Source organism: Cinclus cinclus, chromosome 6, assembly GCF_963662255.1.
Source record: "Cinclus cinclus chromosome 6, bCinCin1.1, whole genome shotgun sequence".
Lineage (NCBI taxonomy): Eukaryota > Metazoa > Chordata > Aves > Passeriformes > Cinclidae > Cinclus > Cinclus cinclus.
In genome coordinates, this window is record NC_085051.1 from 17,085,522 (window position 1) to 17,111,098 (window position 25,577).

General features: G+C 49.2%; 1 protein-coding gene across 1 annotated transcript in view; it reads right to left on the reverse strand.

Moving 5' to 3' along the window:
* Window positions 1-25,577, reverse strand: part of LOC134045530 (mucin-5AC-like) — a 48,148-nt gene continuing 22,571 nt past the window's right edge. Inside the window, exons 31-45 of the mRNA XM_062495355.1 lie at window positions 11,555-25,477; window positions 11,352-11,394; window positions 10,113-10,339; window positions 9,637-9,887; window positions 8,217-8,400; window positions 7,657-7,855; window positions 6,574-6,752; window positions 6,282-6,351; window positions 5,517-5,548; window positions 3,600-3,634; window positions 3,113-3,235; window positions 2,118-2,246; window positions 1,448-1,505; window positions 711-816; window positions 1-232 (exon numbers count right to left, since the gene is read on the reverse strand). Of these exons, the coding sequence (XP_062351339.1) occupies window positions 1-232; window positions 711-816; window positions 1,448-1,505; window positions 2,118-2,246; window positions 3,113-3,235; window positions 3,600-3,634; window positions 5,517-5,548; window positions 6,282-6,351; window positions 6,574-6,752; window positions 7,657-7,855; window positions 8,217-8,400; window positions 9,637-9,887; window positions 10,113-10,339; window positions 11,352-11,394; window positions 11,555-25,477 (15,791 nt within the window). The remainder of the gene's footprint in view (window positions 233-710; window positions 817-1,447; window positions 1,506-2,117; window positions 2,247-3,112; window positions 3,236-3,599; window positions 3,635-5,516; window positions 5,549-6,281; window positions 6,352-6,573; window positions 6,753-7,656; window positions 7,856-8,216; window positions 8,401-9,636; window positions 9,888-10,112; window positions 10,340-11,351; window positions 11,395-11,554; window positions 25,478-25,577) is intronic.

Below are 25,577 nucleotides of genomic sequence, written 5' to 3' on the forward strand. Positions count from 1 at the left end.
CTAATTTTTGACATTCGCTTGCTCCTGAGAGGTCTTTGTCTGCTGTGTCTGCTGTTGGCTGCTGTCTTGGGTAATGCACTCAGCACCCACACAGCTGCATTTCTCCACATAGGTGTAGGAGTGATCAAGGGAGGTTCCATCACTGCACGTCAGAGTCACCTTTCTTTTGCTGGTCTTCATTTCCTGACAACACGAGCATTTGTGCACCATTGTGTTTGTCATTTGAGAATATCTGATTGAAAAACCAATGAAAGCAAGAGATTCAGAATTTATGTGAGGAATAACACTGCCCCTCCCACCCATCACAAAACATAACCAGAAGTTGTGTGTGCTTACAGTATTGTGTGAAATAGAGTTAAATTGCTCCTCATTGTAAAAATTGATGACTAAGTCTTCATTAAGCCACAGAAAAAGTAAAGAATTATTCCAGATCACATAGTGAACCAGTCCAGTGAGAGAATAATGAGAAACAAATAACCTCAGTTTTAAATGGGCAAAATCAAAATTCAGGTCTATTCACTATAATACTGAACAGGCTGTTAAACACTGCATCTTGAGGTAATCAAGCTAGTAGATATCATGTTAATTAGCACAATGGAAACAGTTGATGAATGGGTGGATCACATGAGAAAAGCACTTGTGATTTGCTTGATGTAATTGGTGTAAAGAGTAGAAGACAAGAGACCACAATTATCTTTCACGCCACTTACCGTGAGTAAGCATCGCAGCTGCCTTCACAGTATGTTATCTCAACAGGTGCAGGAGATACACAGCCATTATAGTTGATGACAGTAGTCATATTGTGCTTCGTGCAAACTGAGATCACCACAAAGCAAAGGAAAATAGGTTAAAATACATGTGCATATAAATAGATAGCTGTGTACAATACAATAGTTTGCAACTGAAAACTGAGGGGATGGAGCTGAAATAGGAGACTAAGTCACTGCATTTTTCTTTTAATTGCTGAGGGCCAAATGAAGACTTGCTGTTTCTGTTATCAGTGGATGAAACTTTCCCTTTTTCTTACGAAACTTGATGCAGGATGCAGAAATTAAGAGCAGTAGTGTGGCAGCTACTCAATGTACACCCATCTCTCAGAACTGGCATCTCTTTCCTCCTTAAAGACAATGTATCTATGAAAATTGGAGAATAGTCATAGTCCTCATCCTCCCACAAAAAAAGCCAGAATTGAACTTTAGGAGGTGGGAAAGTTTGCTATCTGTTTCACAAGGACCTAAAACACGCTGCAGAAATGTCCCATTCCTTTCTTTTCTGCCTGTTTCCTTTCTCACCCCAGTGAAGTAGTCAACACAAACCGGGTCAGTTCACCTCTTCTATCTATGCACCCATTGTGCAAAATGGGCTATGCACCCATTGTGCAAAATGGGCTAATACACCTAATCAGGCACAGAAAGCCAATACTTTTAACAAAATTATTATTACTTACGTTTCGGTGTTCTTCGGCACACTAAACAGCAGCCATCATCAGATAATTTGACATCCTCCTTAGTGGGAAAACACAAAAGGATAACTCAGGTTTCATATCTGCATACTAAAGTAGACTTTCCCTGCTTCTTAATTTTCTTTGGCACAAGGGACTTTTTTTTTTTTTTATTGACACGTAATCTAACTTCAAGCAAGGCTAAATATTAAGGGCACTTCAGTAATATTAATAAGAGTTATTTGAAAGTTGAAATACTAAACTCAGTTTAGCAGTACAATTTCAGCAAGCAATAAAGCTCATAACATCTGTAAGTCAAAATATTGTGACCAAAGTCCATAGAGGTGAAGGATTATAATAGGGTAAAAAAATGAATTGAATAACTGACTTGCCAGAGGCTGATTTTAGCTTCTAGGTCACCTGAAACTTTTAGGAATCCAAAGCATTATGCTTTTCTCTAATGTCAGATCCTCAGTGAGGATTGAAATATCACTCATTTTAATTTGGAGTTGATTTTCTGAGATAAAATTAACTGGGTTCAGAGAGAATAAAAGGAGATCTACTTCCTGCATGATGCTTCTGCTAAGTTATTTTCATTGAACACCATGATCCCTCTATCATTGGTGCTAGGCACTGCAACCTTTCCAAAAATGAGAATTGGTGGAACAGTACTTACTGGATCACACTCATCAGGGTTATAGGCAGGACAGCTTGCCTTTTTGATGACTTGAATGAACTGGTCAGCATGTTTTTCACATGTGTAAACAGTACAGTTATCACCAGGTGGATTCCAGTATTCTCCTTCCTGAAAGTAGTCAAAATTAAATAAAATTAAAATAATCTTATATAAAAATGAAACACCCCCCTCTCCCCCAAATGGCTTATTGTTGCTGTGTATAGTAGTTTGATTATTCCAAGCAAATTCCTTGAATTTCAGCTGATAATTATTTGCCATATTATCATGCTGCTATTAGGTGTTTTTCATTAATCAAGTGAAGAGACTATTTTTATCTGGCTAGGGATGTGCTTTTTGTGTGAATAGGGTGAGTACGTGGACTCATTTGGAAGGAATAATTTACATTTCGATGGTTTTGTCATTATAATCTATGGATGTGTCAAAATGCCTCCACAGATAAAATTATCCTTCGAACAAAATGTGTGCTACAGTTACAGAACAGGAGGCAAACTGAAGCCCATTGCTTTCACCTATGTATTGTGCTATGTTCATTTCTGAAAGCCATTGTTCAGTATCATATCACAGTTGCTTCCAGAAGTCTTAGAACTGGCATTTTGTAGTGTAGGGTATTGCTTAAGCTATGTGGAGACTGTCCAGTCCCTGCCTGAGTAAGCATTTGTATAATATGAGAAGAGATGGAGGAAATAAATGTGACACATACAAGGAGAGGAAAGAATGGGAAGACTAGCAGAGCTTCCCAAAAGTGAACTAAACCAGAGATAATTACATGGAGCACATGTGTGATGTTGTCTCCCACAGCCACTACACAAGCTGCTGCCTTGCACGTGCCACAGCACTGTCCTGGTTCCACTGTGTATTTATAGCCCTGTTTTGAAAGAAATGGAGAGAATAGCAATAAGTCAGGTCACAGATCTTAACTGGTTGCTACTCAAGCTAAGTGGGGTAGGGATTTCTGAGAGCAGCACAGCACTCACCAGCGGGCAGTAGGTGTCACAGATTACAGTCTGGCACCTGACTGTAGGGCGTTGAGGTCTTGAGGGAGAGGATTCAGAGCAGGTACATTCTTCACAGGGGCCTGATGGAATGGCAGCTCCAGGCTAGGGCAAGTTGGGAAAAAACATTATTAGTCAGTTAAAACAAGCTGCTCTGTGCATACACATCACAGAAAATACAAAGATGAACTATGTATAGGCTAAGCTATCAATAAATAAAATTTTGGTTGTTTTATTTAAGCAGAGTTTCTGGTTTGGTAATACCAATTTTGGAATCGAATTCTGCTATTGTAGAAAGGAGAGCAGAAAATGCTTTTGCTTGTACAGAGAGTGTTAACCTCAGTGAAATAATGAATAATGTTTTATCACAAGCCTTCCTAGAAAATACGGACTGTGACAGGTGTCTCAAAAACACTGCACTGTGAACTATGTGAAAGTGTATTTTTATAGTGAGTAGCTCTGTACTTACTGCATAATAGGTTTCATTGACTACACAGCCTTGTCCTGTAAAGAAGGAAGAAGGAGGTATAAGTTTTAAGAGGCAGAAATGCATGAAAAAATTTCTGCTTTGTAGGCTGGCTTCATAGGCCTGTGGCAGCAGCCTTTATTCACATATGACCAATATGATAACACAGATAATTTGCATCTCTCCCATAAGGCTTTTGTAACTTTGAAAAATACAGCAGTAAATATCACATGAAGAGGGTGCACAATACTCACTGCAGTCAAAGACAGGACAGCAGTTTCCAGGTGGCATTACTGTGATTATTTCCTGTCCCTCTAAGCACTGGGGTGTGATGCCAGGGCAGAGGCTTGTGTTGCAGTCTGTTTCATATAAGAGAATATAGAAAATAATAAGCTCATAATAAATAATTTAATTTAAGCAATTTTGTTTTACTTAAATTTCTGAAGTTTTCCCGAGGTGCTTACACAAGATAGTTTAATGACTAACTCAGTCTACATGCCACAGTGTTTTCAATGTGATCAGGTTTTCCCACAACCTTTGTAAAACAAAACACTGCAAAAAACAGAGTGGTAATTGTTGGAAGGAGATAATTTCAAAGACAAATTTGTAGCAATGGGGAAATCTGATGACTCTCTGGTCTGACAACTGGTTCTGGAACTTTCCTGAGCAATTTTTAAATAATCAGGACTGGTTTTAAAAGTTAATTTTCCTAATATTGGTCTTTGAAATAGAAAGTGTTTTGAAGGGTTTTTGTATATTGTTTCAGATAGAGGCAGTATTAAAGGCTTTCAATGCTAAATTATGGAAGATTTTCAGTTACTTTTCTATGTCTAACTAGAACAAATCTTTTAGTCTTTTAATTTGTTATCTTCAGGCATTTACTGTATGCTCTGCAAGAAGGTTCAAAAAGCAGGATGAGGGAGAAAAGCATTATGACATCAATGCAAAGTATTAAAAAAGGAGAAATGATTGCTGTTGTTTCCTAAAATTAATATAGCACATTCCTCATGATAAAGAACTAAGACAGTACTTACAGCACTCAGTCCTAGTGCAGCATGGATCTTCTGGTATTGGTATCTGAACAGGTACGTAACCTGGTTCTTCACAAGATACTTGCTGTGTCAGAGAACATTCATGTTTTGTACACTTCACCTTAAGAGTGTTTTTGTCACAGACACATTCCCGGCAATCTTTTGTCCATTTTTCTCCTGGCTAAATAGAAAAGAAAAGCACAGACAAAGAAAAAAAATTAAATATAAAAATAAACCAAAATAATTTAATTTGCTTCCGAATGACATATTCATGCATATAATGATAACTGATTATATAATCTTTTTCATATTTTAGATTTTATAGGAGACCCTCAAACTGCTTATTAGGGGAAGATATTGGAGGCCACTAAAGGTTTGAGTTCACAAAGCTATTACTTTCTATTTGCTAATAGTGTTGGTATGAGGGTTACTGGAGTTCTAAAAGAAGTGATTGAATCGCTTCACATCCTTTTTTGAATAAGAAATTATCATATGACATACTCATTTTCACATGAGGTTGCTGATTTCTATGCATCTGAGAAACTAAGAATGCAGGCATGATAAGTATCAGGTAAATTTTGTTATCCATGTTCCCCTTCATTTCTAGTAATTTTAGTGACCCAAACTTGTGGAAATGAAATAAGCACATATGCCTAACTTCTACTATTACCATCTCTCTCTCTTTTTAAGTTTTTTTTCTGTGTGTGAGGTTATTGAAATAATATTTTATCACTTTTTACTGTTGAATTTCTTAGAGGTACTCTAGAACGTACTATTTTTAAGATTGAAAGTGAACAAATATTTGTGACAGAGCTTCGATTTAGCAGAACACTAAAGATCATCTTGTTTCACTTGTCTGTGCTCATAAAGCCACACTCGTGATACTCACCCATCTGGACATTCCATTTGGTTCTCTGCAGACTGGAAAGAAAGAAAAAAACAGACAAACGGATGGGTATTTACAACACTGAAAACTCACAAAGGAGTACATATATGCAGTTTCAAATAAAAATACTGTGAAGATAAAGCTAACAAGAAAACAAACATGCAGACTAATTTTGCTGAACTATAGAATTCTACCATCTTGGTGGGTCTCACGTAAGGAAGGATGATGGGGAAAAAAAAGGTACTATTGACTATTATTCAGTTTGTAATTGGGGCACTTAGGGAGGGTGATTTGCAATGATCTGACCATGTAGAAGATCACTGTAGAGCTCAGGCCTCCTGACTAACAATGCCAAGGTCTATTTATTCCCCAAACTAGCTACAGATAACTCACCACATTCAGAGACACAGATGCTGCTCTCTGCACGCAAAAGTGTCATTCCTTCAGGACAGAAACAGCCTTCAGTTATTCCATAACCGGGACGCTCATAGCTGGAATGGGAAGAATATATGTGCTTAAGTATAACATTTGTGGTGAGGCAGGGGGCAGAGCAGCATATTGTGTCAGATACAAGACAAAATTTACACTTTCCAAAGGGCGACAGGAAGCACATGTTCCTAGAGATGACTGGTATTTATAAACCTTGAATAAATTGGTGAAATACACAACACATTTCATAACGAAATAACTCAAATTTCTGAGGAAAGTAGATAGATAAGAAAAATATAAGCAGCTATTTCAGAGTGGGGTTTGTTTGTTTTTCCATACCTTTGGTCACAGTTAACTGGATTAATAGGCCCACATGGCTTATATACCAAGCTTGATGGACAGCTGAATGCTGTATGGAAAAAGACAAAAAAAATTAAAAATTGACAGCAAATGTATTTGTTTTCAGCAAAAAATTACTATAGTTTTGCCTTCCTCATCTGCAGCTTCTGTGAGAAAGACCCCATTGGATTTTTGTAGACAGTAACCAAGTGCCAGATATAAGGCATGTTTAGTGAATAAAACACTAATTTCTAGCATTTATCACACATATTTTGAGTCCTGCAATACTTACAACATGTATTGTTGGTCATTCCTCTCCAGTCAATGCAGACACCTCTAGCAGCACACTCTGTTGCATATATCTCCAAACTGGAACACTGCATGAATTCATCGTCTATGCGACATCCATCAAAAACACAGCCTTTGAAAAATGGTTCTGGTGGTATCACGGTATGACATTCCGCAAAAACCCTGCGGACAATAAAGAAATCAAACCCCTTCTATGTTAATGAACCATTATACAAAGTCTGTTCTTGTCAGACAATACTTTCCAGTTAATAACACGTGACTCTGCTTCAGAAAGAAAGGTATGAGAAACAAAACCCTAGGAATGGCCAATAAGCTGGAGGATAGATTCAGGAAAGACTAAGAAACCTGAAGTGTCTTTTTTTTCTGAAAACGTTAATGGTCATAGTATTTCTGTATGTGTACACAACTTTTTAGCAGTTTGACACCAGAAATTTAGTGTAAAAGGCAACTGCACCAGATTGAGGAAAAAAGGAATGAAAAAAGTAGCAATAGAAAACTCACACATAAAATAGCTCCAAACTTACTAGATACTACAGAAAGCATGTATAAGAGGATCTTTATAAATAACTTGTCTGAAAAAGGCTTTTGTCAGCCTACACAGGTAGAGGAAATATTTCAGGAAAACAAGCCTTTATTCTTTTCAAACTCCATGTTCTAGGCAAAATGTACAAAGAATGAAGGACATTTTTCAGCTGTTTGCATCTGCTCTCTTCACCTGTTTGGTAACTGGATTCTTTATGATTTGCACTGCAGACCCTGTTCAAATTCAGAGTTCAGTTTTTGCTTAATAGTTGATGAGCATACTCTGGAAGTCTTGCATCCAGGGAGTACTGATTTTAGTGCTTGCTACATCCCTGATTTTCTGACTTTACCTCTCTTTGCTCACTTATCTTTGGAATGCAAGTCATTAAGGCAGAGCAGTTTCTTTTGCAAAGGCCTTTGACTGTATAGATTCTGCTGTTAAGCTGACATTTTCAGCTGTTAACACATGCTAAAGCTTTATCTGTTACTCTTCTTTTAAGATACTGAGACAGTTTTTCTAGAAAAACTAAATTTGTTTTCTTACTTGCTCAAGATAAGCTTGCAGAGGCGAGGTGTTTCACATTGTGGCTTTGGTGGAGGTGTGGTTACAGATGGTAATATTGGTATTCCATGGCACTCCTTGTTGTTGTCAACAATCCAGTGATGAGCCATTTGGGGACAAGAGGAAATGATCTTACCACTTGGTAAGCGGCATTCATCTGCTTTATTGTTTGTACATGTTCCTGGAAAAGACAAGCTAGGTAAGTCTCATAGGCCACATCAGAGATGCACAATACATTCCTGGGCTGATATGTTTAGGTGTGATGTGTTTATGAAATGCATATTTTGTCTTGCTTCACAGGGAATGCTTTCTCTAGTTATGTGAATTTTAGGTTATGAAAAAACATATGTAAAACCCCAAGCCCAAAGAAATATTGAGCTTTTGACATCCTACAGATGTTGAAGAGCAGAACTGTACTCGCTTCCATTTGCTGCTGTTTCAAAACTTCTGTAAAATTTAAGACTGCATTTCCAGAATGGGTGAGCATAACCAAGGTAGGAGTGGGGAAAGAGGACCCCCTCCAATGTGCGCATCCTTCTTACCACATTGTCCTTCTGTGTTGTTGCCGAATTTGCTGTATGGGAGCTTCACAGAGAAAATCAGACCACTAAAGGTTATAACAGCACCAATTTCTTCTATTTCAACAATCATATTGATGCCAAGAGTGGAGAAAGAAATACCATCTTTTTTGAAGCCTGGTTCAACAATCTTTTTATTGAAGTACATCTGAATGCAGGGTTAAAAAAACAAAACAAAACACCACATCAGAACAAGCACTGCTTCTGCCTGATTGTTTTAAATAATATATTTTCTAATTTTCATAATTAGCAAAACTCCATATTGTTCATCACATACAGCTCCCATTAGCATCCTAATGATAGCATATATTTGCATTAATATCTTGGCTTGTATTACTATATTGCTAAAATGTGATAATAATCGAAGTGATCTCTGTGTACTGTGCTTGTGCTGATTGTATACACATACACAATATTCTATGCATATAAATCCAAGTATTTTCATTATATCCCTCATGATTACGTGTATTGGAAACATTTTTCGTATGAAAATGTGTGGTAATTTCCTTTAGCACCATCCCTATATTACATAGTAATTGACATTGGAAGTGTTGTCTGAATTCAGAATGAAGTCAGATGCCCTTAGTGCCAGTTTTACATAGTAGTGATCATATTTATTTGTTAAATTTTTCAGTTTGTAGCCAGTATCTTATATGAGCTAATAAAGTTAAGTGTATTTGCCTAATAGTTTTTTTGTCAGAAATTGCTCTGCAACTCTCTTCTCACTGAATCAGGCTAAAGCATGAGTTAAAATTGTCGGTTACTGTTTTACTTCACAGGGAATCACTGGAACCAAGTGCATCTGACTGAGAATTTGTCAACGCACTGTAAGGCAAGTGCCTATTCAGACAAACTTTTCTCCCTTCCTATAGATTCTCCAATGTAAGAGAGGGACTATCTTTTCATTTTCATTGGTTTGCCAGCAATACATTGGATCATGAAGGTGATGTCACCATCTTAGTCAACCCTTTTCTACAGCTGTACCTTTGTTCACAGTAGGAAATTGAAGGGGGAATCACCTCAGTGCTGTTTGCTGCCTGAAGATCCATATATAGAGAAAGCATTCTGAGTCATCCAGCAAAAAAGGGAAACATATCCATCTTCCCCCCAAAAGAAGACTCCTACTTTCAACTTGCACTTGTTTTTTGTCAAAGTGTGTTTGTTTACATAAGTGTATGGCACAATGCACCAGTTTTCATGAAATACAAATTTTGTTCTAAGCATCCAGTGCAATACTTCCCCCCCCACCAGTGATATGATCTGCCCTGATCACCTCAATGATGTGACAGACTACCTAGACAATTCAAAAAAACTACCTCAGAATAGCATCAGTAAGGCTTATAGACACTATTTCTTGGATGCAAAAATAGAAAAAAATATTTACCACATTAGTCATCACACCATTCACGAGTTCACGAGTCAGCACCACTTCTGCAGATTTGTAGAAAATAAGAATGGATTTAGGGCAGGAGAGTCCATCTTTTGCATCGCAGTAATAATTGTCAATGTAAACACGGAAGTTGTCATATCTAGGGACAATCTGTTTCACCAGGACGTAAGTGCAGTTTTCAAGGAAGGTATAATAGGTTCCATCAAAAGTAATGTAATGAGGATCACCCCATCCACTACACACACCTGGTACAGAGAAAATATTTGGAAGATTAAGATGAGAATTTATGCAGAAGAAAAGTTAAAAACTGAGGATACTACAATTTATAGAACAACCCTAAGAAATTTAAATGCCCATATAATCTGTGTAAAGTCCAGGGGTTTTTTTTGTTTGTTTGTTTTGTTGTTGTCGTTGTTGTTTTTTTTTTTTTTTTTTCAAAAAATACAACTCCTGAATCTAGTGGTGCTTACATTGACACTCATATCGATAACAGCATCCATTTTCATCAGGTACCAGCATTGGTGGATATTTGTTTGCACAGGTAATTTCCTTTACAGGTGGGCAGTACGTTGGTACTACATCTATGTCATTGTCTCCATTACAGATGACTTCTGTGCAGTTGGATAATTTGAATCTTTCTCCAGGCTGAAAAACGAAGAATAGGTTTTTGTCACAAAATTCTGCAAACAAACATAACCTTTACTCCTCTTCTTATGTTTATGCTATAATGTTTCCAAATAATGGCGATGTTGGAAACAAAATCAATGTGTTACTTCTCTTCAATTTGTGGTATTAATGATTTTTAATGGCAACTAGAGGTTTTCAAAATTCTGACCATGGTATGGGGAATAGAAAATGCTTGCTTTAATAAATCTAAAGGCAAAAACTGAAAATGAATATTCACAGTGATAGTAAAAAGTGGTCTACAACTTTTCTGTATATTCATATATCGAAATAAATATTCTCCAGGATTCATTCTTAACACTTAAAAGGATGTGGGAACATAAACTACACTTGTTTCTTCTGCATGAAGAGCTCTTCTGGGGCTTGGGGGCCATGTATTAGGTTACAGGAACTGATTTCCTCTACTCTGTGTATAGCATACTTTAAGGACAAGACAGAACGTAACAATAAAAGAAGCTTAAATGACCATACATAAAAGGGCAGGAGAACAGAAAAAGATGCAAGTTTTACTTAAATATTTCTCCATAGTAAAAAAATAAGATCCACAGGAAAACATCTACTATTATGTTAGTGAAAAGACAACTTATATATGCAGAGCATCAAAGAGTCTTATGAAAAATAAAACAACAAAAAAAAATATTGTAACTTGCCTTAGCAGTATGAAAAACTAAAATTCAGAAAAAGGAAAAATCAAATATTATATCCAATATAGGGCACTTCATTAGCAAACTAATTAAGACAATTAGCATATGTAAAGTTTAAAGACCAGAAACTGTTCCTATCTGGTACCACGCAAGAAATTATATTATATCAAGAGCAGAAAAATAACACAGAAATGACGTACTTGTAATGGAGGATAAATAGTGGAAACACAACCACGAAAATTAGCACTTGTAGAGGTGGGAGGCAGAGGAACTGATGTTGTTATTGTAGACCATTCAGAGGAAGTAATGGCTGGTGAAGTTATGAAGTTGCAATGCACACTATGTCGTTCAATATTACATGTTGGGCTACAGATAGCATACAATCTACATCCTTCACTGTCGACTCTGTTGTAAATCAAGTCACCTGAAGAAAAAAAGAGAGAGAAATAGGGAAAAAAAATTAAGGGATGGAGGGGAAAAAAAAAGGTAGAATAAAAATCAATAAAAAAAAAAAACCACAAAACAAGCAAAAATGGAAAAGATTGGAAAACAACAAAAAGGATCCAAAAAAAAATTTAACTAACCCGGAGAAAAAATAGCATCACCAATCTTGCAAAAACACGGTGTAGTTGAAAAAAAAGGAGAAGAGGTGGTAGAAAAATATGGACTTCCGGTAATAATGGGGGATGGGCTGGAAGTGGTCAAGGGGGTAGAAAAGAGGCAGTGGTAGTTGGGGGTGCAGCAGAGCACGCGGATCCTGTAGTTGAGGCACATCTTGAACTTGCCCGTCTGGTCCTCGTTCTTGCACACCAGTCCAAAGTGGACGTCGCACTGCACCACCTGTCCCACCTGCTGGATGGCTACGTCGGGGTAGTCCTCCGCCTGGCACTCAATCTGCTTTGGCTGCCGGCAGACTCGCTTGCCGGCGGCGCGGATGTGCGCGTAGGTTTCAAAGTCTCCCTGGTTGGGCCCCGAGGAGGGGAAGTCGACGTCGAACCACTCGCTCCAGCTGCACACTTCGGGTTCACAGGTGGTGCTTGTGGTGGACGTGGTGGTGGAGCTCACGATGGGGACTGATGTGGAAGATGTCGTCGGCGTAGAAGGGCTGGTGGTGGTGATGATTTCGGTGGAGGTAGGACTCGTGGTGCTGGAGATGTAGGGCGTGGAGGTGGAGGACGGGACTGTTGTGCTCGCCGTGCTGTAGGGGCCGGGGACTGAGCAGTTGTAGTTGGGGGTGCAGCAGAGCACGCGGATCCTGTAGTTGAGGCACATCTTGAACTTGCCCGTCTGGTCCTCGTTCTTGCACACCAGTCCAAAGTGGACGTCGCACTGCACCACCTGTCCCACCTGCTGGATGGCTACGTCGGGGTAGTCCTCCGCCTGGCACTCAATCTGCTTTGGCTGCCGGCAGACTCGCTTGCCGGCGGCGCGGATGTGCGCGTAGGTTTCAAAGTCTCCCTGGTTGGGCCCCGAGGAGGGGAAGTCGACGTCGAACCACTCGCTCCAGCTGCACACTTCGGGTTCACAGGTGGTGCTTGTGGTGGACGTGGTGGTGGAGCTCACGATGGGGACTGATGTGGAAGATGTCGTCGGCGTAGAAGGGCTGGTGGTGGTGATGATTTCGGTGGAGGTAGGACTCGTGGTGCTGGAGATGTAGGGCGTGGAGGTGGAGGACGGGACTGTTGTGCTCGCCGTGCTGTAGGGGCCGGGGACTGAGCAGTTGTAGTTGGGGGTGCAGCAGAGCACGCGGATCCTGTAGTTGAGGCACATCTTGAACTTGCCCGTCTGGTCCTCGTTCTTGCACACCAGTCCAAAGTGGACGTCGCACTGCACCACCTGTCCCACCTGCTGGATGGCTACGTCGGGGTAGTCCTCCGCCTGGCACTCAATCTGCTTTGGCTGCCGGCAGACTCGCTTGCCGGCGGCGCGGATGTGCTCGTAGGTTTCAAAGTCTCCCTGGTTGGGCCCCGAGGAGGGGAAGTCGACGTCGAACCACTCGCTCCAGCTGCACACTTCGGGTTCACAGGTGGTGCTTGTGGTGGACGTGGTGGTGGAGCTCACGATGGGGACTGATGTGGAAGATGTCGTCGGCGTAGAAGGGCTGGTGGTGGTGATGATTTCGGTGGAGGTAGGACTCGTGGTGCTGGAGATGTAGGGCGTGGAGGTGGAGGACGGGACTGTTGTGCTCGCCGTGCTGTAGGGGCCGGGGACTGAGCAGTTGTAGTTGGGGGTGCAGCAGAGCACGCGGATCCTGTAGTTGAGGCACATCTTGAACTTGCCCGTCTGGTCCTCGTTCTTGCACACCAGTCCAAAGTGGACGTCGCACTGCACCACCTGTCCCACCTGCTGGATGGCTACGTCGGGGTAGTCCTCCGCCTGGCACTCAATCTGCTTTGGCTGCCGGCAGACTCGCTTGCCGGCGGCGCGGATGTGCGCGTAGGTTTCAAAGTCTCCCTGGTTGGGCCCCGAGGAGGGGAAGTCGACGTCGAACCACTCGCTCCAGCTGCACACTTCGGGTTCACAGGTGGTGCTTGTGGTGGACGTGGTGGTGGAGCTCACGATGGGGACTGATGTGGAAGATGTCGTCGGCGTAGAAGGGCTGGTGGTGGTGATGATTTCGGTGGAGGTAGGACTCGTGGTGCTGGAGATGTAGGGCGTGGAGGTGGAGGACGGGACTGTTGTGCTCGCCGTGCTGTAGGGGCCGGGGACTGAGCAGTTGTAGTTGGGGGTGCAGCAGAGCACGCGGATCCTGTAGTTGAGGCACATCTTGAACTTGCCCGTCTGGTCCTCGTTCTTGCACACCAGTCCAAAGTGGACGTCGCACTGCACCACCTGTCCCACCTGCTGGATGGCTACGTCGGGGTAGTCCTCCGCCTGGCACTCAATCTGCTTTGGCTGCCGGCAGACTCGCTTGCCGGCGGCGCGGATGTGCGCGTAGGTTTCAAAGTCTCCCTGGTTGGGCCCCGAGGAGGGGAAGTCGACGTCGAACCACTCGCTCCAGCTGCACACTTCGGGTTCACAGGTGGTGCTTGTGGTGGACGTGGTGGTGGAGCTCACGATGGGGACTGATGTGGAAGATGTCGTCGGCGTAGAAGGGCTGGTGGTGGTGATGATTTCGGTGGAGGTAGGACTCGTGGTGCTGGAGATGTAGGGCGTGGAGGTGGAGGACGGGACTGTTGTGCTCGCCGTGCTGTAGGGGCCGGGGACTGAGCAGTTGTAGTTGGGGGTGCAGCAGAGCACGCGGATCCTGTAGTTGAGGCACATCTTGAACTTGCCCGTCTGGTCCTCGTTCTTGCACACCAGTCCAAAGTGGACGTCGCACTGCACCACCTGTCCCACCTGCTGGATGGCTACGTCGGGGTAGTCCTCCGCCTGGCACTCAATCTGCTTTGGCTGCCGGCAGACTCGCTTGCCGGCGGCGCGGATGTGCGCGTAGGTTTCAAAGTCTCCCTGGTTGGGCCCCGAGGAGGGGAAGTCGACGTCGAACCACTCGCTCCAGCTGCACACTTCGGGTTCACAGGTGGTGCTTGTGGTGGACGTGGTGGTGGAGCTCACGATGGGGACTGATGTGGAAGATGTCGTCGGCGTAGAAGGGCTGGTGGTGGTGATGATTTCGGTGGAGGTAGGACTCGTGGTGCTGGAGATGTAGGGCGTGGAGGTGGAGGACGGGACTGTTGTGCTCGCCGTGCTGTAGGGGCCGGGGACTGAGCAGTTGTAGTTGGGGGTGCAGCAGAGCACGCGGATCCTGTAGTTGAGGCACATCTTGAACTTGCCCGTCTGGTCCTCGTTCTTGCACACCAGTCCAAAGTGGACGTCGCACTGCACCACCTGTCCCACCTGCTGGATGGCTACGTCGGGGTAGTCCTCCGCCTGGCACTCAATCTGCTTTGGCTGCCGGCAGACTCGCTTGCCGGCGGCGCGGATGTGCTCGTAGGTTTCAAAGTCTCCCTGGTTGGGCCCCGAGGAGGGGAAGTCGACGTCGAACCACTCGCTCCAGCTGCACACTTCGGGTTCACAGGTGGTGCTTGTGGTGGACGTGGTGGTGGAGCTCACGATGGGGACTGATGTGGAAGATGTCGTCGGCGTAGAAGGGCTGGTGGTGGTGATGATTTCGGTGGAGGTAGGACTCGTGGTGCTGGAGATGTAGGGCGTGGAGGTGGAGGACGGGACTGTTGTGCTCGCCGTGCTGTAGGGGCCGGGGACTGAGCAGTTGTAGTTGGGGGTGCAGCAGAGCACGCGGATCCTGTAGTTGAGGCACATCTTGAACTTGCCCGTCTGGTCCTCGTTCTTGCACACCAGTCCAAAGTGGACGTCGCACTGCACCACCTGTCCCACCTGCTGGATGGCTACGTCGGGGTAGTCCTCCGCCTGGCACTCAATCTGCTTTGGCTGCCGGCAGACTCGCTTGCCGGCGGCGCGGATGTGCGCGTAGGTTTCAAAGTCTCCCTGGTTGGGCCCCGAGGAGGGGAAGTTGACGTCGAACCACTCGCTCCAGCTGCACACTTCGGGTTCACAGGTGGTGCTTGTGGTGGACGTGGTGGTGGAGCTCACGATGGGGACTGATGTGGAAGATGTCGTCGGCGTAGAAGGGCTGGTGGTGGTGATGATTTCGGTGGAGGTAGGACTCGTGGTGCTGGAGATGTAGGGCGTGGAGGTGGAGGACGGGACTGTTGTGCTCGCCGTGCTGTAGGGGCCGGGGACTGAGCAGTTGTAGTTGGGGGTGCAGCAGAGCACGCGGATCCTGTAGTTGAGGCACATCTTGAACTTGCCCGTCTGGTCCTCGTTCTTGCACACCAGTCCAAAGTGGACGTCGCACTGCACCACCTGTCCCACCTGCTGGATGGCTACGTCGGGGTAGTCCTCCGCCTGGCACTCAATCTGCTTTGGCTGCCGGCAGACTCGCTTGCCGGCGGCGCGGATGTGCGCGTAGGTTTCAAAGTCTCCCTGGTTGGGCCCCGAGGAGGGGAAGTCGACGTCGAACCACTCGCTCCAGCTGCACACTTCGGGTTCACAGGTGGTGCTTGTGGTGGACGTGGTGGTGGAGCTCACGATGGGGACTGATGTGGAAGATGTCGTCGGCGTAGAAGGGCTGGTGGTGGTGATGATTTCGGTGGAGGTAGGACTCGTGGTGCTGGAGATGTAGGGCGTGGAGGTGGAGGACGGGACTGTTGTGCTCGCCGTGCTGTAGGGGCCGGGGACTGAGCAGTTGTAGTTGGGGGTGCAGCAGAGCACGCGGATCCTGTAGTTGAGGCACATCTTGAACTTGCCCGTCTGGTCCTCGTTCTTGCACACCAGTCCAAAGTGGACGTCGCACTGCACCACCTGTCCCACCTGCTGGATGGCTACGTCGGGGTAGTCCTCCGCCTGGCACTCAATCTGCTTTGGCTGCCGGCAGACTCGCTTGCCGGCGGCGCGGATGTGCGCGTAGGTTTCAAAGTCTCCCTGGTTGGGCCCCGAGGAGGGGAAGTCGACGTCGAACCACTCGCTCCAGCTGCACACTTCGGGTTCACAGGTGGTGCTTGTGGTGGACGTGGTGGTGGAGCTCACGATGGGGACTGATGTGGAAGATGTCGTCGGCGTAGAAGGGCTGGTGGTGGTGATGATTTCGGTGGAGGTAGGACTCGTGGTGCTGGAGATGTAGGGCGTGGAGGTGGAGGACGGGACTGTTGTGCTCGCCGTGCTGTAGGGGCCGGGGACTGAGCAGTTGTAGTTGGGGGTGCAGCAGAGCACGCGGATCCTGTAGTTGAGGCACATCTTGAACTTGCCCGTCTGGTCCTCGTTCTTGCACACCAGTCCAAAGTGGACGTCGCACTGCACCACCTGTCCCACCTGCTGGATGGCTACGTCGGGGTAGTCCTCCGCCTGGCACTCAATCTGCTTTGGCTGCCGGCAGACTCGCTTGCCGGCGGCGCGGATGTGCGCGTAGGTTTCAAAGTCTCCCTGGTTGGGCCCCGAGGAGGGGAAGTCGACGTCGAACCACTCGCTCCAGCTGCACACTTCGGGTTCACAGGTGGTGCTTGTGGTGGACGTGGTGGTGGAGCTCACGATGGGGACTGATGTGGAAGATGTCGTCGGCGTAGAAGGGCTGGTGGTGGTGATGATTTCGGTGGAGGTAGGACTCGTGGTGCTGGAGATGTAGGGCGTGGAGGTGGAGGACGGGACTGTTGTGCTCGCCGTGCTGTAGGGGCCGGGGACTGAGCAGTTGTAGTTGGGGGTGCAGCAGAGCACGCGGATCCTGTAGTTGAGGCACATCTTGAACTTGCCCGTCTGGTCCTCGTTCTTGCACACCAGTCCAAAGTGGACGTCGCACTGCACCACCTGTCCCACCTGCTGGATGGCTACGTCGGGGTAGTCCTCCGCCTGGCACTCAATCTGCTTTGGCTGCCGGCAGACTCGCTTGCCGGCGGCGCGGATGTGCGCGTAGGTTTCAAAGTCTCCCTGGTTGGGCCCCGAGGAGGGGAAGTCGACGTCGAACCACTCGCTCCAGCTGCACACTTCGGGTTCACAGGTGGTGCTTGTGGTGGACGTGGTGGTGGAGCTCACGATGGGGACTGATGTGGAAGATGTCGTCGGCGTAGAAGGGCTGGTGGTGGTGATGATTTCGGTGGAGGTAGGACTCGTGGTGCTGGAGATGTAGGGCGTGGAGGTGGAGGACGGGACTGTTGTGCTCGCCGTGCTGTAGGGGCCGGGGACTGAGCAGTTGTAGTTGGGGGTGCAGCAGAGCACGCGGATCCTGTAGTTGAGGCACATCTTGAACTTGCCCGTCTGGTCCTCGTTCTTGCACACCAGTCCAAAGTGGACGTCGCACTGCACCACCTGTCCCACCTGCTGGATGGCTACGTCGGGGTAGTCCTCCGCCTGGCACTCAATCTGCTTTGGCTGCCGGCAGACTCGCTTGCCGGCGGCGCGGATGTGCTCGTAGGTTTCAAAGTCTCCCTGGTTGGGCCCCGAGGAGGGGAAGTCGACGTCGAACCACTCGCTCCAGCTGCACACTTCGGGTTCACAGGTGGTGCTTGTGGTGGACGTGGTGGTGGAGCTCACGATGGGGACTGATGTGGAAGATGTCGTCGGCGTAGAAGGGCTGGTGGTGGTGATGATTTCGGTGGAGGTAGGACTCGTGGTGCTGGAGATGTAGGGCGTGGAGGTGGAGGACGGGACTGTTGTGCTCGCCGTGCTGTAGGGGCCGGGGACTGAGCAGTTGTAGTTGGGGGTGCAGCAGAGCACGCGGATCCTGTAGTTGAGGCACATCTTGAACTTGCCCGTCTGGTCCTCGTTCTTGCACACCAGTCCAAAGTGGACGTCGCACTGCACCACCTGTCCCACCTGCTGGATGGCTACGTCGGGGTAGTCCTCCGCCTGGCACTCAATCTGCTTTGGCTGCCGGCAGACTCGCTTGCCGGCGGCGCGGATGTGCGCGTAGGTTTCAAAGTCTCCCTGGTTGGGCCCCGAGGAGGGGAAGTTGACGTCGAACCACTCGCTCCAGCTGCACACTTCGGGTTCACAGGTGGTGCTTGTGGTGGACGTGGTGGTGGAGCTCACGATGGGGACTGATGTGGAAGATGTCGTCGGCGTAGAAGGGCTGGTGGTGGTGATGATTTCGGTGGAGGTAGGACTCGTGGTGCTGGAGATGTAGGGCGTGGAGGTGGAGGACGGGACTGTTGTGCTCGCCGTGCTGTAGGGGCCGGGGACTGAGCAGTTGTAGTTGGGGGTGCAGCAGAGCACGCGGATCCTGTAGTTGAGGCACATCTTGAACTTGCCCGTCTGGTCCTCGTTCTTGCACACCAGTCCAAAGTGGACGTCGCACTGCACCACCTGTCCCACCTGCTGGATGGCTACGTCGGGGTAGTCCTCCGCCTGGCACTCAATCTGCTTTGGCTGCCGGCAGACTCGCTTGCCGGCGGCGCGGATGTGCGCGTAGGTTTCAAAGTCTCCCTGGTTGGGCCCCGAGGAGGGGAAGTCGACGTCGAACCACTCGCTCCAGCTGCACACTTCGGGTTCACAGGTGGTGCTTGTGGTGGACGTGGTGGTGGAGCTCACGATGGGGACTGATGTGGAAGATGTCGTCGGCGTAGAAGGGCTGGTGGTGGTGATGATTTCGGTGGAGGTAGGACTCGTGGTGCTGGAGATGTAGGGCGTGGAGGTGGAGGACGGGACTGTTGTGCTCGCCGTGCTGTAGGGGCCGGGGACTGAGCAGTTGTAGTTGGGGGTGCAGCAGAGCACGCGGATCCTGTAGTTGAGGCACATCTTGAACTTGCCCGTCTGGTCCTCGTTCTTGCACACCAGTCCAAAGTGGACGTCGCACTGCACCACCTGTCCCACCTGCTGGATGGCTACGTCGGGGTAGTCCTCCGCCTGGCACTCAATCTGCTTTGGCTGCCGGCAGACTCGCTTGCCGGCGGCGCGGATGTGCGCGTAGGTTTCAAAGTCTCCCTGGTTGGGCCCCGAGGAGGGGAAGTCGACGTCGAACCACTCGCTCCAGCTGCACACTTCGGGTTCACAGGTGGTGCTTGTGGTGGACGTGGTGGTGGAGCTCACGATGGGGACTGATGTGGAAGATGTCGTCGGCGTAGAAGGGCTGGTGGTGGTGATGATTTCGGTGGAGGTAGGACTCGTGGTGCTGGAGATGTAGGGCGTGGAGGTGGAGGACGGGACTGTTGTGCTCGCCGTGCTGTAGGGGCCGGGGACTGAGCAGTTGTAGTTGGGGGTGCAGCAGAGCACGCGGATCCTGTAGTTGAGGCACATCTTGAACTTGCCCGTCTGGTCCTCGTTCTTGCACACCAGTCCAAAGTGGACGTCGCACTGCACCACCTGTCCCACCTGCTGGATGGCTACGTCGGGGTAGTCCTCCGCCTGGCACTCAATCTGCTTTGGCTGCCGGCAGACTCGCTTGCCGGCGGCGCGGATGTGCTCGTAGGTTTCAAAGTCTCCCTGGTTGGGCCCCGAGGAGGGGAAGTCGACGTCGAACCACTCGCTCCAGCTGCACACTTCGGGTTCACAGGTGGTGCTTGTGGTGGACGTGGTGGTGGAGCTCACGATGGGGACTGATGTGGAAGATGTCGTCGGCGTAGAAGGGCTGGTGGTGGTGATGATTTCGGTGGAGGTAGGACTCGTGGTGCTGGAGATGTAGGGCGTGGAGGTGGAGGACGGGACTGTTGTGCTCGCCGTGCTGTAGGGGCCGGGGACTGAGCAGTTGTAGTTGGGGGTGCAGCAGAGCACGCGGATCCTGTAGTTGAGGCACATCTTGAACTTGCCCGTCTGGTCCTCGTTCTTGCACACCAGTCCAAAGTGGACGTCGCACTGCACCACCTGTCCCACCTGCTGGATGGCTACGTCGGGGTAGTCCTCCGCCTGGCACTCAATCTGCTTTGGCTGCCGGCAGACTCGCTTGCCGGCGGCGCGGATGTGCGCGTAGGTTTCAAAGTCTCCCTGGTTGGGCCCCGAGGAGGGGAAGTCGACGTCGAACCACTCGCTCCAGCTGCACACTTCGGGTTCACAGGTGGTGCTTGTGGTGGACGTGGTGGTGGAGCTCACGATGGGGACTGATGTGGAAGATGTCGTCGGCGTAGAAGGGCTGGTGGTGGTGATGATTTCGGTGGAGGTAGGACTCGTGGTGCTGGAGATGTAGGGCGTGGAGGTGGAGGACGGGACTGTTGTGCTCGCCGTGCTGTAGGGGCCGGGGACTGAGCAGTTGTAGTTGGGGGTGCAGCAGAGCACGCGGATCCTGTAGTTGAGGCACATCTTGAACTTGCCCGTCTGGTCCTCGTTCTTGCACACCAGTCCAAAGTGGACGTCGCACTGCACCACCTGTCCCACCTGCTGGATGGCTACGTCGGGGTAGTCCTCCGCCTGGCACTCAATCTGCTTTGGCTGCCGGCAGACTCGCTTGCCGGCGGCGCGGATGTGCTCGTAGGTTTCAAAGTCTCCCTGGTTGGGCCCCGAGGAGGGGAAGTCGACGTCGAACCACTCGCTCCAGCTGCACACTTCGGGTTCACAGGTGGTGCTTGTGGTGGACGTGGTGGTGGAGCTCACGATGGGGACTGATGTGGAAGATGTCGTCGGCGTAGAAGGGCTGGTGGTGGTGATGATTTCGGTGGAGGTAGGACTCGTGGTGCTGGAGATGTAGGGCGTGGAGGTGGAGGACGGGACTGTTGTGCTCGCCGTGCTGTAGGGGCCGGGGACTGAGCAGTTGTAGTTGGGGGTGCAGCAGAGCACGCGGATCCTGTAGTTGAGGCACATCTTGAACTTGCCCGTCTGGTCCTCGTTCTTGCACACCAGTCCAAAGTGGACGTCGCACTGCACCACCTGTCCCACCTGCTGGATGGCTACGTCGGGGTAGTCCTCCGCCTGGCACTCAATCTGCTTTGGCTGCCGGCAGACTCGCTTGCCGGCGGCGCGGATGTGCGCGTAGGTTTCAAAGTCTCCCTGGTTGGGCCCCGAGGAGGGGAAGTCGACGTCGAACCACTCGCTCCAGCTGCACACTTCGGGTTCACAGGTGGTGCTTGTGGTGGACGTGGTGGTGGAGCTCACGATGGGGACTGATGTGGAAGATGTCGTCGGCGTAGAAGGGCTGGTGGTGGTGATGATTTCGGTGGAGGTAGGACTCGTGGTGCTGGAGATGTAGGGCGTGGAGGTGGAGGACGGGACTGTTGTGCTCGCCGTGCTGTAGGGGCCGGGGACTGAGCAGTTGTAGTTGGGGGTGCAGCAGAGCACGCGGATCCTGTAGTTGAGGCACATCTTGAACTTGCCCGTCTGGTCCTCGTTCTTGCACACCAGTCCAAAGTGGACGTCGCACTGCACCACCTGTCCCACCTGCTGGATGGCTACGTCGGGGTAGTCCTCCGCCTGGCACTCAATCTGCTTTGGCTGCCGGCAGACTCGCTTGCCGGCGGCGCGGATGTGCGCGTAGGTTTCAAAGTCTCCCTGGTTGGGCCCCGAGGAGGGGAAGTCGACGTCGAACCACTCGCTCCAGCTGCACACTTCGGGTTCACAGGTGGTGCTTGTGGTGGACGTGGTGGTGGAGCTCATGATGGGGACTGATGTGGAAGATGTCGTCGGCGTAGAAGGGCTGGTGGTGGTGATGATTTCGGTGGAGGTAGGACTCGTGGTGCTGGAGATGTAGGGCGTGGAGGTGGAGGACGGGACTGTTGTGCTCGCCGTGCTGTAGGGGCCGGGGACTGAGCAGTTGTAGTTGGGGGTGCAGCAGAGCACGCGGATCCTGTAGTTGAGGCACATCTTGAACTTGCCCGTCTGGTCCTCGTTCTTGCACACCAGTCCAAAGTGGACGTCGCACTGCACCACCTGTCCCACCTGCTGGATGGCTACGTCGGGGTAGTCCTCCGCCTGGCACTCAATCTGCTTTGGCTGCCGGCAGACTCGCTTGCCGGCGGCGCGGATGTGCGCGTAGGTTTCAAAGTCTCCCTGGTTGGGCCCCGAGGAGGGGAAGTCGACGTCGAACCACTCGCTCCAGCTGCACACTTCGGGTTCACAGGTGGTGCTTGTGGTGGACGTGGTGGTGGAGCTCACGATGGGGACTGATGTGGAAGATGTCGTCGGCGTAGAAGGGCTGGTGGTGGTGATGATTTCGGTGGAGGTAGGACTCGTGGTGCTGGAGATGTAGGGCGTGGAGGTGGAGGACGGGACTGTTGTGCTCGCCGTGCTGTAGGGGCCGGGGACTGAGCAGTTGTAGTTGGGGGTGCAGCAGAGCACGCGGATCCTGTAGTTGAGGCACATCTTGAACTTGCCCGTCTGGTCCTCGTTCTTGCACACCAGTCCAAAGTGGACGTCGCACTGCACCACCTGTCCCACCTGCTGGATGGCTACGTCGGGGTAGTCCTCCACCTGGCACTCAATCTGCTTTGGCTGCCGGCAGACTCGCTTGCCGGCGGCGCGGATGTGCGCGTAGGTTTCAAAGTCTCCCTGGTTGGGCCCCGAGGAGGGGAAGTCGACGTCGAACCACTCGCTCCAGCTGCACACTTCGGGTTCACAGGTGGTGCTTGTGGTGGACGTGGTGGTGGAGCTCACGATGGGGACTGATGTGGAAGATGTCGTCGGCGTAGAAGGGCTGGTGGTGGTGATGATTTCGGTGGAGGTAGGACTCGTGGTGCTGGAGATGTAGGGCGTGGAGGTGGAGGACGGGACTGTTGTGCTCGCCGTGCTGTAGGGGCCGGGGACTGAGCAGTTGTAGTTGGGGGTGCAGCAGAGCACGCGGATCCTGTAGTTGAGGCACATCTTGAACTTGCCCGTCTGGTCCTCGTTCTTGCACACCAGTCCAAAGTGGACGTCGCACTGCACCACCTGTCCCACCTGCTGGATGGCTACGTCGGGGTAGTCCTCCGCCTGGCACTCAATCTGCTTTGGCTGCCGGCAGACTCGCTTGCCGGCAGCGCGGATGTGCGCGTAGGTTTCAAAGTCTCCCTGGTTGGGCCCCGAGGAGGGGAAGTCGACGTCGAACCACTCGCTCCAGCTGCACACTTCGGGTTCACAGGTGGTGCTTGTGGTGGACGTGGTGGTGGAGCTCACGATGGGGACTGATGTGGAAGATGTCATCGGCGTAGAAGGGCTGGTGGTGGTGATGATTTCGGTGGAGGTAGGACTCGTGGTGCTGGAGATGTAGGGCGTGGAGGTGGAGGACGGGACTGTTGTGCTCGCCGTGCTGTAGGGGCCGGGGACTGAGCAGTTGTAGTTGGGGGTGCAGCAGAGCACGCGGATCCTGTAGTTGAGGCACATCTTGAACTTGCCCGTCTGGTCCTCGTTCTTGCACACCAGTCCAAAGTGGACGTCGCACTGCACCACCTGTCCCACCTGCTGGATGGCTACGTCGGGGTAGTCCTCCGCCTGGCACTCAATCTGCTTTGGCTGCCGGCAGACTCGCTTGCCGGCGGCGCGGATGTGCGCGTAGGTTTCAAAGTCTCCCTGGTTGGGCCCCGAGGAGGGGAAGTCGACGTCGAACCACTCGCTCCAGCTGCACACTTCGGGTTCACAGGTGGTGCTTGTGGTGGACGTGGTGGTGGAGCTCACGATGGGGACTGATGTGGAAGATGTCGTCGGCGTAGAAGGGCTGGTGGTGGTGATGATTTCGGTGGAGGTAGGACTCGTGGTGCTGGAGATGTAGGGCGTGGAGGTGGAGGACGGGACTGTTGTGCTCGCCGTGCTGTAGGGGCCGGGGACTGAGCAGTTGTAGTTGGGGGTGCAGCAGAGCACGCGGATCCTGTAGTTGAGGCACATCTTGAACTTGCCCGTCTGGTCCTCGTTCTTGCACACCAGTCCAAAGTGGACGTCGCACTGCACCACCTGTCCCACCTGCTGGATGGCTACGTCGGGGTAGTCCTCCGCCTGGCACTCAATCTGCTTTGGCTGCCGGCAGACTCGCTTGCCGGCGGCGCGGATGTGCTCGTAGGTTTCAAAGTCTCCCTGGTTGGGCCCCGAGGAGGGGAAGTCGACGTCGAACCACTCGCTCCAGCTGCACACTTCGGGTTCACAGGTGGTGCTTGTGGTGGAGCTCACAATTGTTATGGGTGTTTTCGATGTTGTTCTGGTGTGTATGAATTCTGTTTTTGGTTGTGCTGTGTATTTTGGTGTTGTCTTATGTTTTGTTTGTAAACTAATAGTCGTTGGTGCTGTTTTGGATTTAATAGTTGAGGAAATTATAGTTGGCTGTGCTGGTGTAGTAATGCTTTCAGTTGTTGTTTCACAGGGCACTGTTATATTTGTGCAGCATTTAAATCTTAATTCGTAATTATAGCAGATGGGTGGCAGTTGATCTTTATTGTAACATTTTAACCCTTCATCTGTATTACATGTTATGTGTTGCTCTAGTAGAGTATATGGTGTATTAGGAAACCGCACTGCTCTGCATTCTACATACTTTCTGTTTTCGCAGACTTTGTATCCATTATTTTCAATGTTCTGAATGGTGTCAAAATCTCCATCGTTGTAACCTGATCCTGGATAACTGACATCATACCATCTTGACCAGTAACATTTTTCTTTCAAACAAAGAGGAACTGTATTAGGTGACGTTGTGACAGGTGTTGTGGTTGCAGTTGTGGCTGTTGTTTCTTCTGTAGTTGAAGTTATGAAGGTTGTACTTTCAGAAGCTGTTGTGAATGTATACGTTGTTTCAGTAGATGTTTCTGTCAGAGGTGGAGTTGTGACCCAGGTTGCTGTGCTCACAGGTGTTGTGGAGGAGCATGGTACAAAAACACAGCAGAGGATTCTGATTTCATAGTTGTTGCACATTGTTGAAATTTGATCCTTGTTGTAACATCTAAGCCCTTGTGTTGTACTGCATTCTACTTTTTGGCCAAGGTCTTTCAGTGGTATATCAGGGAACTTTTCTGCTCTGCATTCAACAGCTTTTGGGGCTTTACAGACTTCATAACCTTTTGATCTTAAATCATCAAAAGTTTCAAAATCTCCCCCATCATAGCCAGGGGTTTGTAGATTACCATCATACCATTCTGACCACTCACACACTTCATGAACACATACTGATGTAATTGGTGACACTGTGAAGGAGGGAAAAAAAAAAAAAAAAAAAAAAAAAGACCATGAAATTAAGAACAAATTCCTCTAGATACTATTTTTGTTAGTTTAAATGGGCTGGCA